This window comes from Barbus barbus (genome assembly GCF_936440315.1).
Source record: "Barbus barbus genome assembly, chromosome: 7".
Taxonomy (NCBI): domain Eukaryota; kingdom Metazoa; phylum Chordata; class Actinopteri; order Cypriniformes; family Cyprinidae; genus Barbus; species Barbus barbus.
This window is the reverse complement of record NC_136735.1, coordinates 12,647,569-12,660,383: the sequence shown is the minus strand read 5'-3', so window position 1 is coordinate 12,660,383 and position 12,815 is coordinate 12,647,569. Positions and strand designations below refer to the sequence as shown.

The 12,815-nt window shown below is 39.0% G+C and overlaps 1 protein-coding gene across 15 annotated transcripts in view; it reads right to left on the bottom strand.

Annotated features, from left to right (window-relative positions):
• Positions 1-290: 290 nt before the first annotated feature.
• LOC306872025 (catenin delta-1-like) overlaps positions 291-12,815 on the bottom strand; it is a 31,450-nt gene continuing 18,925 nt past the window's right edge. For 8 of the 15 annotated variants that reach the window (XM_079420353.1, XM_079420346.1, XM_079420355.1 and 5 more), the window contains 15 exons: positions 12,533-12,813; positions 12,178-12,453; positions 11,423-11,678; positions 10,684-10,906; positions 10,007-10,199; positions 9,205-9,322; positions 8,132-8,285; positions 6,412-6,477; positions 6,177-6,304; positions 5,092-5,242; positions 4,753-4,948; positions 4,462-4,652; positions 4,282-4,329; positions 3,928-4,010; positions 291-2,280 (listed from right to left, as the gene is read on the bottom strand). In XM_079420353.1, the coding sequence (XP_079276479.1) occupies positions 2,272-2,280; positions 3,928-4,010; positions 4,282-4,329; positions 4,462-4,652; positions 4,753-4,948; positions 5,092-5,242; positions 6,177-6,304; positions 6,412-6,477; positions 8,132-8,285; positions 9,205-9,322; positions 10,007-10,199; positions 10,684-10,906; positions 11,423-11,678; positions 12,178-12,453; positions 12,533-12,813 (2,373 nt within the window). In that variant the 3' untranslated portion in view covers positions 291-2,271. Of the gene's footprint in view, positions 2,281-3,532; positions 3,635-3,927; positions 4,011-4,281; positions 4,330-4,461; positions 4,653-4,752; positions 4,949-5,091; positions 5,243-6,176; positions 6,305-6,411; positions 6,478-7,707; positions 7,726-8,131; positions 8,286-9,204; positions 9,323-10,006; positions 10,200-10,683; positions 10,907-11,422; positions 11,679-12,177; positions 12,454-12,532; positions 12,814-12,815 lie in introns of all 15 variants that reach the window. The other 7 variants (XM_079420349.1, XM_079420352.1, XM_079420351.1 and 4 more) reach the window with 4 other exon arrangements.

Genomic DNA, 12,815 nt, shown 5'->3' with positions numbered 1-12,815 from the left:
CATGGTGCTAGCAACTCCAAGATCATGGGTTCGATTCCCAGGGAAAGCAAGAGCTGATAAAATGTAAAACTGTGACTTGAATGCAGTGTAAGTCGCTTTGGATAAAAGCGTCTGCTAAATGCATAAATGTAAATGTGCATCAAACATATTTCTCAGTAAACAGCTAGACTGTATATGGTGAAATATATTACATTTCTCATTTACTTCATTACACTGATATTCTGAAAATGAAGAATTCTAATCAAATAAAATGTATTGAAACACTCTTTGAACCACACAAAAATTCTCTGTCAGAACCTTGGAAAAAAATCATTCTTTTATTTAAAAAACAAAACAAAACAGTATTGCCAAGTTACATGTTCAGTCCATGAGAGAAAGGTGCAACGTTTAAGACCAAAGGTAAAGTGGTGAAATATAGGAATTATGGATCAAGATCCACATGTTAGTGTTGCAGAAACATGTCAACTAACAGCACGACAAAGAAGTTTTCCTTTCGTCTTTAATTAAAAGATATAAACCGTAAATGCATTTATTTAAAAAATAAAACTGATTGCATATGCATTCACCCACAACACCCCAGAAAAAACAAAATCAGCCCCAATCATAAAATATAGAAAAGAAAGAGTAACGGAACAAAAACCAAGAAGAAAAAAAATAATTAAAATTAACAAATATTCTCTGGTATATATAGTTAAATGTGCTAGTTAAATCTTATTTTCTCATCAAGCTAGAATCAAAATCTGGCTAAATCCTGCCTGAAAGAGATGCAATGTTTTTGTAATTAAAAGATTCATTTATCTGCCTCCATCAACACTGAACAATCGATTGATTCTTCGAACTTGTGAACAGCTTCCTGTAACAGGACTCGGACTTCTGGCTCACATCCATTTAGTCAACAGCCAACCTTTCCTTTACTGACTGTAGTCTCGAAGGATTGGTCTGCGGATTGGCAGACAGGGAATTAAAAAGGCATTGGGTAGAAAAAATAAAAAATAAAATCCATTACCCCTAGTGCTAATGTTTCCATTCAGTAAATATCTACAACAGACTTACTGTGCGTTTTTAATTATGCAGTCTAAGAAACGAGCACTGTACTTATGGATCTCAGAAAAAAGAAAAAAAAAATGCATATACATCCTCAAATGTACACTCGTTCACTCTCTACACAGACAGGCACTGAAACCAAGAGGCAGAAGGGTGGCCGAACGTCCCTGTTCACCGCTCATCACAAACACACTCAAACGACGCGCTGAGCAAGCGAGGCACTCCAAGTATGCAGAGTGGATTTGTGAGACGTGGTCATATTTACACATTCATTTATATTCAGACTGATCGAAGACCAGGGCTACAATTTGTCTCAGACTTAAAGGCTCTTTTGTGGCTATTTAATTGTACTTATTCTTAATGAAGATTGAGGAACTTTTAAATTCCCACACAGAAACTAATCGTTGTCAGTGACAATTTCAAAGACAAAACAAAGGGGGAAAAAAATTTAATCCCAAAACAGATTTCCCACTCTGGAATGCTTTGCAAATTTGACAACTGAATGAATAAAACTATCCTCACCTACCACTAGAGAACTTTCTTGAATGCTACTGGTTTAAAAAAAACAAATCTCCCAATCAAATATCCCTCTGCCTCTTTTGTAATGCTTCATCAACGCGTTCACAACAACCACTTCCTAGAGACCGAACACTCCACGAGACCATCCACAAAAACCACAGATGGATAACTTAAGGGGAACTGGTGGTCGTCTAGTGCTTTCAGAAAACGACAAAAAATAGGCCTCATGCCCGTTGCAATGCATCGAGACTTATCGAAAAATTCTATATACATTATTTTCTGCAGGCCGCATATGATTGATGCAATTTGGCATTACCTTTTTATCAATGTGAACCACAAAGCAGGATGAAGCAAAATAATCAAAACACCAACGCCATACTATACTAGTGTTCTAATAGATGCATAAGCAAAAAAAATAATAAAAAAAGGAAATGATTTATAAAGCTCAATAAGCTGGGGGGATGTGACTAAACAGAGCTTGTAGTCCCTAGTGTTTCCATTATTTGACATAAAAAGAGTCCGTTTGAAGTAGTGGCTGTTTTCAATCACATTGATCTCAATGAGAGCAGGAGCGTGACAACATGAGAATGTTGAAAACTACAGAAGAGTCGTTGCAATTAGTGGCTATGGTCCCGTAAGTGATGAGATCAGAGACTCAGCAGGGACAGTAGGCAGGAGGAGGAAACTCACGGCGGGTGATGCACACGATCAGTTTTTCTGTGGACAGAGACAGGATGAGACGTGAAGGTCAGACGTGGCACTCACTTACATTAGGTTTACTAATAACAAAGGAAAATGATTCAGTAATGTGTCATCAAGGAGCTGCGATGGGAATTTGTGTGCACTACTCAAAATTCACATCACCCATTTTATGTGGCAAAGTGATGACAGATACAACCACTGAAACATCAGTCATGTGACCAAAGTGGACACATGAGGGGAAGAGATCAGTGTTGGGGAGTAACTAACTGGAAAAAGTAGCAACACTGCTAATCGAATGTGGCATTCGCTGAGCTGTTTTCCAAACATTTTTGAGATTTTTTATTAATGTAATATAAAGATCTACATACACTATTTTTGCAGTGAAATATTGACCTTTCAGTCGTTTGTTTCTGACTAGTTGCTCACTGTAAATTTGTTTAAATTTAAAGCTGTCATCCTATTTGATATCCTGGTTTTTGCACCATATAATGCAAAAACAATCGAATATAAAAATACATTACAAAAAGAAAATTAATTTTCACTGAAATATTGACTATTCAGTCATTCATTTTTTTTTTTAACTTTAGTTGTTCACTGTAAATTTGTTTCATTAAAAGCACAAAAAGCTGATCAATTGTAAAAAATAATATATTAAATTAGTTTGAATTTAAAGCAGCCACCCTATTTTTGCACCAGATAAAATGGCTCTAATCGAAAAAAAAATGTAAAAGAAAATGTTAAAAAGAAAAATTACAATTTGAGTCCATTTTACCAAGACTGGCAAAAAAAATATATAAATTATTAATTTCATTTATATACATACACATATAGCCGTCACTCTAGTTTTACATTTTTTTAAATGTAAATTGACTTTTCAGTTGTTTGTTTTTATGCAACTTAAAGCTGTCTTCCTATTTGAGAATTTTGAGATGAATATGGCCCCAGTTGTAAAAAATAAGTTCTAAAAATACATTTTGATAAATAAATTCATTATTTAAATAAGCACCTTGTATACCTAACCACATTTCAGTAGCCGTTGCTTAATTCAACTACTGTGAAACTATAGCTTCCCAACTATAAGCTACACCAAATTTCAAGAAACTTCCCCAACACTGGATGAGATTTACAGAGATTAGTAAAAAGCATTTCCACTCAAGTACAGAATAACAAAATACAGTTAATGAGGGTTAGAATCACAAATACACCGAGCGGCACACATACACTTCAATATCCACATGAAGGCCATGCAGAAGGTGGACACACATACCATGCGTGCTCATGCACTGAGTGGGGGGGGAGGGGGAGTGGCCTAACCATCATAAGAGTCCAAGAGAGGCAAAGAGCCCCGCCTCTCCCCATACATTCCTCCCTGAGAGCCAAAGAAAGAGAGAGAGATTGACAGAGGATAATAGAAAGGGAAAGGCATTGAAGAAGAGGTGAGTGATAATAGAAGGAGAGGGGCGTGTGAGAGTTAGTTGAAGTGAGACCCCTCTTAGTATTATTAGTGAAATCACAGTGGGTTAATAAGTTTCAGGTTGTGTAGTGTGTGGGTTTGGGGATGTCTGGTGTGCTGAATTGCTTGTGAGGGAAGTTTAGTGAGAACAAGTTGTTTGTTGTGTGTAACTGCACAGGGGTGGATGTTCCCTTGCAGGTGTGTGTTACCTGAGGTGCCTCTCTGTCAGAGCGATCCAGAGTGTCGTCCAAAGTGTTTCTCCGTCCTCTCTGGTCTATCGTAGAGTAAGCGTCTGGAACCACAGATAAAAAGCATTTTAAGTTGGGGAAATACTCCCCCAAACCCAATCTTGATGCACATGATATTTACTAGAAACATTTTTTATATACTTTATAAGTAACATTTTATATTTTTTAATTGTAAAGTGAAAAACTGAAGTAAAAAGGCAAGTGTTGAAAATGAGAATTGGGAAAACCATATCCACCACTGGAAAATGTGGCTAAAAATTAATTTTGAGACCTTGTATATAAACAAACCATGAGAATAAAGTATGTATTTTTTACCTGGTCCCATGTCATTAAGAGGAATCATGTCTCTGTCCTGTTTGCCCCCTAACAAAGAGACCCAAACAAAGTCAGATCACAGAAACACTGAGATGTATCCTCTATGTCCATGTGGCCGACAAACATCTGTTTTCTGTGTAAACACTACAGAGCATTCAGCAGGAATGTGTTGCGTCTTACCCCTGTCTATTAGCGGCAAGGTGCTGTCCTCATATCCTCCGTTGCTGCGGGTGTTGTTAGGGGGGTTAAGGTTCACCATGAAGTCTGTTTTCTTCCAGCCGTCCTTCTCCAGTGTGCGGCGGAGCTCTTTGAAGCCCCACACGATCTGCAGCACCAGCCCAGCGCCACGCACCTCCCGATCTGAACGGTTGCTATAAGGGTAAACAGAGGATTGGCATTTGCAGTTAAATACTTTCTTCTTCCAGGTCTCTCCAATGTGACCGGCCAGTTATTAAAATCACTTAAACATACCTGTCCTTGTTGATGAGCACCAGTCTCTCAATGCCCTGGGAGCTGCGCAGGGTTTTGGCCGCATCCACACTGGAGCCGACCACCTCCACCATAGTGCTGAGAACAGACACCACCGTCTCCTCTGAGCGCGTGCACGCAGGCTGACTCTGACCACCGCCTGGCAGATTGGCCACCAAGTTAGGCACTGCATGCTTCCCTACACAGAGAGAGAGGAAGAGGGTAAAAATAGACTGGGATTCATTCATTAGGACTGTACAAATATGATTTTTTTGTAGAGGTTTTGATGGGAATAACACTAAATGGACACGAAGGCCAAACAGGTATTGTTTGCTCACATACCTAGCAGCTCACGGTTGCGAGTGTCAATGGCCAGGTTTCTCAAGGCTCCGGACATGGCTCTGACCACACGGTCGTTCCCATGAGACAACAGCTCGGTCATCATCGGTAGGCCATGCTCCTGTCTAACCACTGCTCTGATGTACCGCCCATACTGAAAAGATAAGGACAGAAATTAAATGATGAAACTGTCAGATTTTTTCACCTGATGAACCCAATTAAACAAACATTAACTATGGAATAAGGGCAATAATAATAACAATAAACGCATACAGTACATCATTTGGGGGGGGGGGGGGGGGCAATGTTAATGTCACAACTATTTAACTCGTTGACCTTGGAAACATTATAAATATATTCATCTTTTAAACATTGAATTTCTTTTAACTTTGATTTAACAGAAAAAAATGGAATATATATATTTGTATAACACATTTGTATATTATAGTATAATGCATATTGGGTAGAGCACACTGCTGTATAACAAAGGGGTATGCTGAATTTATAAGATTAAATTATAACTGCAAAATGGAATGCAGCACAATAATAATTTTATCTTGATAGTCTTGTTTCCATTATTATTAATGATGATTTTGGCTTCCTAAAATTAAGCTCCTTTAAATGCCCTGGCTTATAGATAATTGAATGTTTTTCAAATTTACTACACGTCATGTGGCACAGGTCTGAATCAGATTAAAAACCACCCTTGGGATGTGTGTCAACCAATCAGCATCAAGAAATAAATGGCATATTTATTGTAAAAGAGGTCAAATTATACTTTCGTTTACTATTCTCCCCACTGATGTCCACTTATGTGGGTAATTTTTTTTTTTCAGTGGCAAAATATTTAATTTAAATAAAAGCTACTGAAGTTCAGAACGAATAGTTTTTGCAGCTCAGTTTCCATAGATGCTTGCATTTCTGGATGACAAAGTTAAAGCTGCATTAGGTTTTCATAGTAAATCAAGCTTTTAATTAAATAATAAAATGATGGCTCCTATAATGTTGAATGAGTCTAATACGCTCTGGATTGCAATAGCAGTATCGTATCTACACACAAGAATGCATTAAGAGTGACCATTACTCACAGTCCAGCGGCCCGCACACAGGTTCTGCACGGCCCCCGCCGCGGCTTCGAGAACCGAGGGGTTCTTGCTCTCTTTCAGGAGAGAAGTGTAGACACGCACCACCTCTGGCTGGAACAGCAACTCATAACCTACAAAAAAAATGATCATTACATTTTATTTAATCTATTATTCAACTACAATACGACGCAAAACTACTAGTGTAAGCATTTAGAGAGAAACAAGACTGTCATTGTACCTTTGGCTGGTGTGCTTCTCTTTGGAATGTCAACGGTATCTGAAGTTCCATCATCCTCTTTTTTTCCTGAACAAAGCAGACGGCACGAGCAACAAGTTAAATAGTGTGATACAGAAATCGTATCTGCTGTTTAATGGTAGTGATGTAATTTGTGACAGGTCTGAAGAAAACCTCAAGATTTAAGGGGATTTTCTTCAGACAGTTATGACAGAGGCTACATTTATCCCCTGAGGAAAACCCCATGCGTTTTAATGACTGATGACTTAAAGCCCCAATATACTTCAAGCGAAATCAGAGATGGTGTAATGTAATTTCAAAATAAAATCAGCCCAAAACAAAGTTCTTTTGGAGTTTGAAACAGCTTGCTAAAGCAAACTTTCCATTATGAAGTTCACCACGATGATTAGTGAACACCTATGAACTACTATTTGTTGTGTGGCAGTTACAGACAGGTGTGCTCAGGGGCTGTGTCTTCTTTAAGATGGAAGTCTCGTCATGTTCATTTTTATCCGTTCAGTCGGTTTAGGTCAATGGAGAAAAAAAAAAAAAAAAAACCTTTGCCACAAGTATATTGGGGCCTTTAAAACGGGCCTTTCACAGTAGTGTATGACTTTATAGAGAGGTGACAATGCGCAAGTTTAAAAGAATCAGACAATTATCTTTTAATATGTCTATATGATTAAAGATTAACAGTGAAGGTTTATAAAGAATGGATTTATCAGAAATGCTGCATTCTGGCACCCTCTGGTGGATACTAGTAAAATGTTATATATACAGAAAGCACTTATATAGACCAGAGTCCCACAAAAATCATATCTGTTCTTAGAAAACTGGGAAATGTCCTCAGTCTTTCAGATTTGTAAATTTATGCTAAAATTTCTTTGTCTGTGATAGTTTGGATTCGTACTAGGCTTTAAAACGGAGCCCTAAAGTTTAGTGTCCAGCGACATAATCCGATACTTGTTAATGATTCCACGTCTACTTCCTTCAGATCAATAAAAACCTTATTTGTGTGGCTGGTCCCCTTAAAATGCCTTCTTACTTTATAAAAGTAGTGCAGTTAATAAAACGAATGTGAAATGGGATGAGAAACCCAATTATTTTCCCCTAAAACATTACTTGAGTTTCCCATTTCACATCCATTTTCTGAACTTTGACCTATAACGGTGTTAATAATGGGTTATAGTGAGAAAAACTATGATTCCATGAAAGCAAAGCCTTTTTAATTAAAAAAAAAAAAAAAAAAAAAAAGGAAAGAAAAGAAAAGAAAAAAATTAAAAAGACAGAAAAGCTTACCTTTGGAAAACCACTCGTCTGTTACAGGATAAAAAGATGCACGGATTGAAAGCAGAAGAGACAGATACAGAAGAAAATGAGAGGAAAGGACTGTTTTGGCATTAAAAAAAATTGCAATAGTGCCCCAGCCACCGTACATTGCTCAGCAACAAACCCACAAAGCACACACCCATGTGAAATTCATGCACGTCGCATCTCCTCCTTGTGTAAACAAACTTGATCTGGCACATATCAAACGTACAAGCTTAACACACTTCAAAGTGTGTACTATGATTAAGACAAGGAATAGACACGGCCTCTTGGTTTGGTTAACACAACACAGAGATTATGCACTGGAATGCAAAGATAGCACGTTAACTTATTTGAATTGGTTACGGCCCAAAGCCAGTGCCTGTGTTTTTCTTTAAATGAATCAGACACGCACCTTTGCCCTTTCGGGAGCTGAAGCAGCCGCCCTTTTGGGAAGAGGCGGGGCCTTGATTGACAGGAGTCATCTCCTGATAGCGCTCGCAGCCTGGTATCTCCCGATGCACCTGATAGGACAGATTCCTCAGCAGACACACACTGTTCTCAATCAGCTGCACACAGACATAATAAACATGATTAAATAATAGATACCGTGTAAGAGAATGAAACAGGTCAACTACCAATGCCAAATTTAGCTTTTATATATAAAATCATTGATGAAAGTGGAGACTGATCCTACTTACTAAAGAGTAACAAATAAACAAAAAACAACAAAAATTATATTTATTTATGTTACTCTCAATATATGGGCATTATATAAAGACAGTACCAATCAAGGTAGTTTTTGAAAGGCTAAAAATAGTAGGTTAACAGTAATATTATGAAATATTCTAATTAAAACAAAATATTTTCCCTTTTAATATATTAAATAGAATATTACTTATATTAAAATGGCAAAGATGAACTTCAGCCATTACTCCAGTCTTCAGTGTCACCTGATCCTTCAGAAATCAATCTCATATGCTGATTTGGTGCTTAAGATTTCATATTATCAGCAGTAGTTTTGCTTAATATTTGTGTTAACCTGTGCTTAATAGAAAATTAAAAAGAACAGCATTCATTTGAATTTTTATTTTTTTATAAAAATGCCTGTCACTTTTGATCAAATTCTTAGTTTCTCAATAAAAACAATCTTCTTTCAAAATCTAACTACAAAAATTTGAATGGTACTATAAATGTAGTACATTTAATTTAATTAGCTATTTACATTTTTCTGTGTAAATGGGTTTAAGCATTAAAAAATAAGAACCTACTAGCTCCAAATAACCCTAATTATTCCCCCAAATTATAACAATGCATTGAACTATTATTGAAAATGTACAATATGCAATAATAAAAATGACCAACAATGCTTTCTTCCCCCTTTGCTCTTCCCTAAAACGCTCTATTCATGTGCTTCCCCATCATAAAAAGAGCAGTGCGCATGAAAGCGCAGCTTTCAAAGCCGAAAGGTCAAAGTCCAGTTGTTACCTTGTTGTCCACATCTTTACAGTTGATCTGTGACTGGACGATGTACATGAGCGAGTCGACCAGTCCAGTGCACTCCCTCAGCTTCCTCCTGGCCTCGCTCCGCTCCGAGCTCACATTCCTGAGAGCAAAACGTCATGCAACTAATTAGGACACAGCCTGTTTAATGTTTAGTAACGTTTGGCACGCACAAAGTTTTAGCTCCAGGTCATCACCTAAAACATATTAACCAAATGTATACACAGATGGCATCTGAAAAGCTGAACGGTGAGGGTTAAAAAGGCAAGACACCGTTAGCTCTACTTAAATGTAATCACGGTGTAAAACCATTCCTCCGACGGAACCGAATGCTTTCTAAAAACCTAATTGGCGAGTGGGAGAAGTGAGGGACACTCAAAGAGAAGCACTCAAGGGAAATAAGTGGATTCGAAGATCACATTTCTCTCTTTTGTCCAAACTTTGTCCTGATTCTTTCACAGCCTTAGAGGTTCTTGCGCGAAAACACAATTCAAGAGCATTTCCTTTGCACTTCCCTCCTTTCTTCTACATAAAATGCAGTTTCCTCACACACACAAACTTTACTTGACAGGAATTCTTTAGCAGCACTGAGACACACCCCTCCTCCCTTTAACGTCTTTCATTAATCTGAATCATAAAACTGTCCCTCCTCAATACATCCTAATCCTTTCCTCAGCCCCTCTCTCTGGCTTAACTACTGATTCTCAGGCTGAAAAATGTACACTTTGAATTCGCTGTCAGCCACTTTGGATAAAAGCGTCTCCCAAATGCATTAATGTAATCTAACCTTAAGCAGCCGGTGGTGTTGGTGAGTGCTGTCTCCCACTCCAAGTGTCTGGGTTTGCAGCTCTCCTCTCTCCCATCGTTCCCCCTCTCCCAGCCCGAGTGAGGAACCATCACCTCGTCGGACAGGGCATGCAGCGCGTGGTCCACGATCTCCATCTTTACAGAGTCGTGAGACGACAGGTTCCACAGCGTGCCTGAGAGAGAACGAGCCATCAGTTACTACAGGATGTAAGCCACAAACTGTCTTGTCTGATCACTTGTGCTTGAATCACCTGAAACAGGATGTTAACTCAAAATGGAAATTGACAGGACATTGTTTATGTTTTTGACAGAAGTCTCTTATGCTTACCAAAGCTGAATTTATTTGATCAAAAAGTGAAAAAGCAATATTGTGAAATATTATAGCTTTTAATTAACCCTCATATTTTAAAACAATTTATTCCAGCCATTACTCCAGTCTTTAGTGTCACATGATCCTTCAGAAATCACTTTGTCAGCAAATCATAAGTAGAATGAGGCAGCAGTTTACTGACGGAGATTTGCGCCGCATCCAGTGTGTCCACTGATTATAATGAGTTCTATAGAATTCGTCGCACCACACCACGCCGGTCACATCTGGTGTAGACACGGTGTAAATCGGTTTCATTGTGACTTTAATAGCATAAAAAAGGTGTGTACCCGTTATGGTGTCGGTAAGGTCCTGATCTCTCGTCTTCCTCAGTAGCCGCACCAGCGCGGGAATTCCGTCACAGTTCTTGATGGCTATCTTGTTATCTGGATCTCGTCCGTATGAGATGTTCTTGAGTGCTCCGCACGCTGCGTAATGCACCTCCTTCTTTGGGTTATCCAGCATGGACACGAGGGCAGGGATTCCCTTCAGTCGTCTAACTTCTGACTTCACCTGCAAAGACAGAGGAAAGACTGAGGGCATGGAATCTGCATAGACACAATGTCATTTGGGTGAAATCTCAATCCTCGCCAAAAGCCAGTACTAAGTGAAGAAATCACAGGCAATCAGAACAAAAGTTTGGCTTGAGTATGTTTTTAAAATTAATGCTTTTATTCAGCAAGGATGCACTACAAAAAAAAGATAGTAAAGACATGTTACAAAAATACTTGTTTTATTTTATTTACTTTGTTCATTAAAGTTTAACAAAATATAGAATGATCTCTGAAGGAAAATGGGACAAACTGAAAAGAAAAAAAAAAAAAAAAACTGAGGTAATGACTGCTAGAAATCCAACTTTTCTTTATAGGAATAAGTTACATTTTAAAATACTTTGAACGATTTCCACAATAATACAGTTTTTAATCAAAAACCAAATGAACCCAAACTTTTGAACGGTATTGCATCTGATGTTTAATATACTGCTATGTGTGCTGCGACACCCAGCATAGTGTGTACGTGCATACTAACCTTATCGTTTTTAAACGTGAGATGTTGCAAGTATGCTGCAGCGTTGCTTTTGACAGGGTCCAGGCGGTAGTTGAGCATAGCGATGACTTCAGGAAGCTCCGGCTGCCTCCATGTTGTGGGTGCAGGACCTTTACGAAGAGTGCTGTCCAATGATGCCATGCTGCCTCTCTCTCCCTGAGCCAGCGGAGCTCCTGCTCCCCAATAATACGCATCACCAGCTCCACTCATATCACCATCCAGTGTGCCCTCATATGACCTACACAAAACAAACAGCAGTTCAAACCGACTGATTTTTTACCCCCTTCTTCTGTGGAACGCAAAAGATATTTTGAATAAAATTGGTAGCCAGACTATTATAGTTCCCATTAACATTCCATAGCATGGACATACTATGGGATCTGAAATTGTTTGGTTACCAATATTTGGTAACACTTTATTTGAAGGTGTCCTTGTTACACGTTACATGTACTTACTTCTAGAATAACGAATTATGCATAATTACATGCAAGTAACCTTAAACCAAGCCCTTAATCCTAACCATATAACAAGTACATGTAGTTAATTAATATTACTCAGTACTTAAATGTGTAATTACACTGTAACAAGGACACCTTAAAATAAAGTGTAACCCAACATTCTTCAATATCGTCTTTGTTTCACAGAAGAAAGGACATACAGGTTTGGAACAACATGAGGGTGAATATCATCTTTCCCAATCAAAATGATTTTCTTAACGTCTAACTGAATACACTTACCCTGCCCGACGTGGAGGTGGGCCATGATGTGCATGTGCCAACCGGGGCATTGTGCTGTAATGCATGGGTGGTTCCATGCCATAATCGGGTTCGTCGTATCCCAGGCTCCTCTGATCATCCTCCAGGCCGTATGGCTCTGGTATAAAGCGCTGCATGCCAGAGATTTCCATAGCACTGCCCATACGTCCTACTTGGGGCTGGGCTGCATACGGGTCCAACTGCGGCCGGCTGTGGGTGCGATAGGCGGAGTCCAGTGTGCGATAGCCATCCACGGGCCTAAAGAGAAAGCAACAGGGGAATTAATTTGTACATCTACAATGCTCGATCTCAAAAGGCAAACGCAACAGGCACAGACCTGTAGCGGTCATCCATTCGTGTCCCTCGACTGAGACTGGCGTAGGCTTCAGAAGGAGGGTAGCTGCGGAAATCATCATAGCCTGGTGGTCCATAGTGGTAGTTACGGGGGACAGTAGCGGTGGGGTAGTCCATGGGGCCGCCCGGTGGCCTGTACACACGGTCCATTGGGGTATTACAACCGGGTATCCCAGTGACTGAACCAGTGCCATCAAGGGAAAGTGTGTCGGAGACTGAGGGAATGACTGTTCGTGTGGTAGTCGTCTTTGTGACCTTCTTTACCT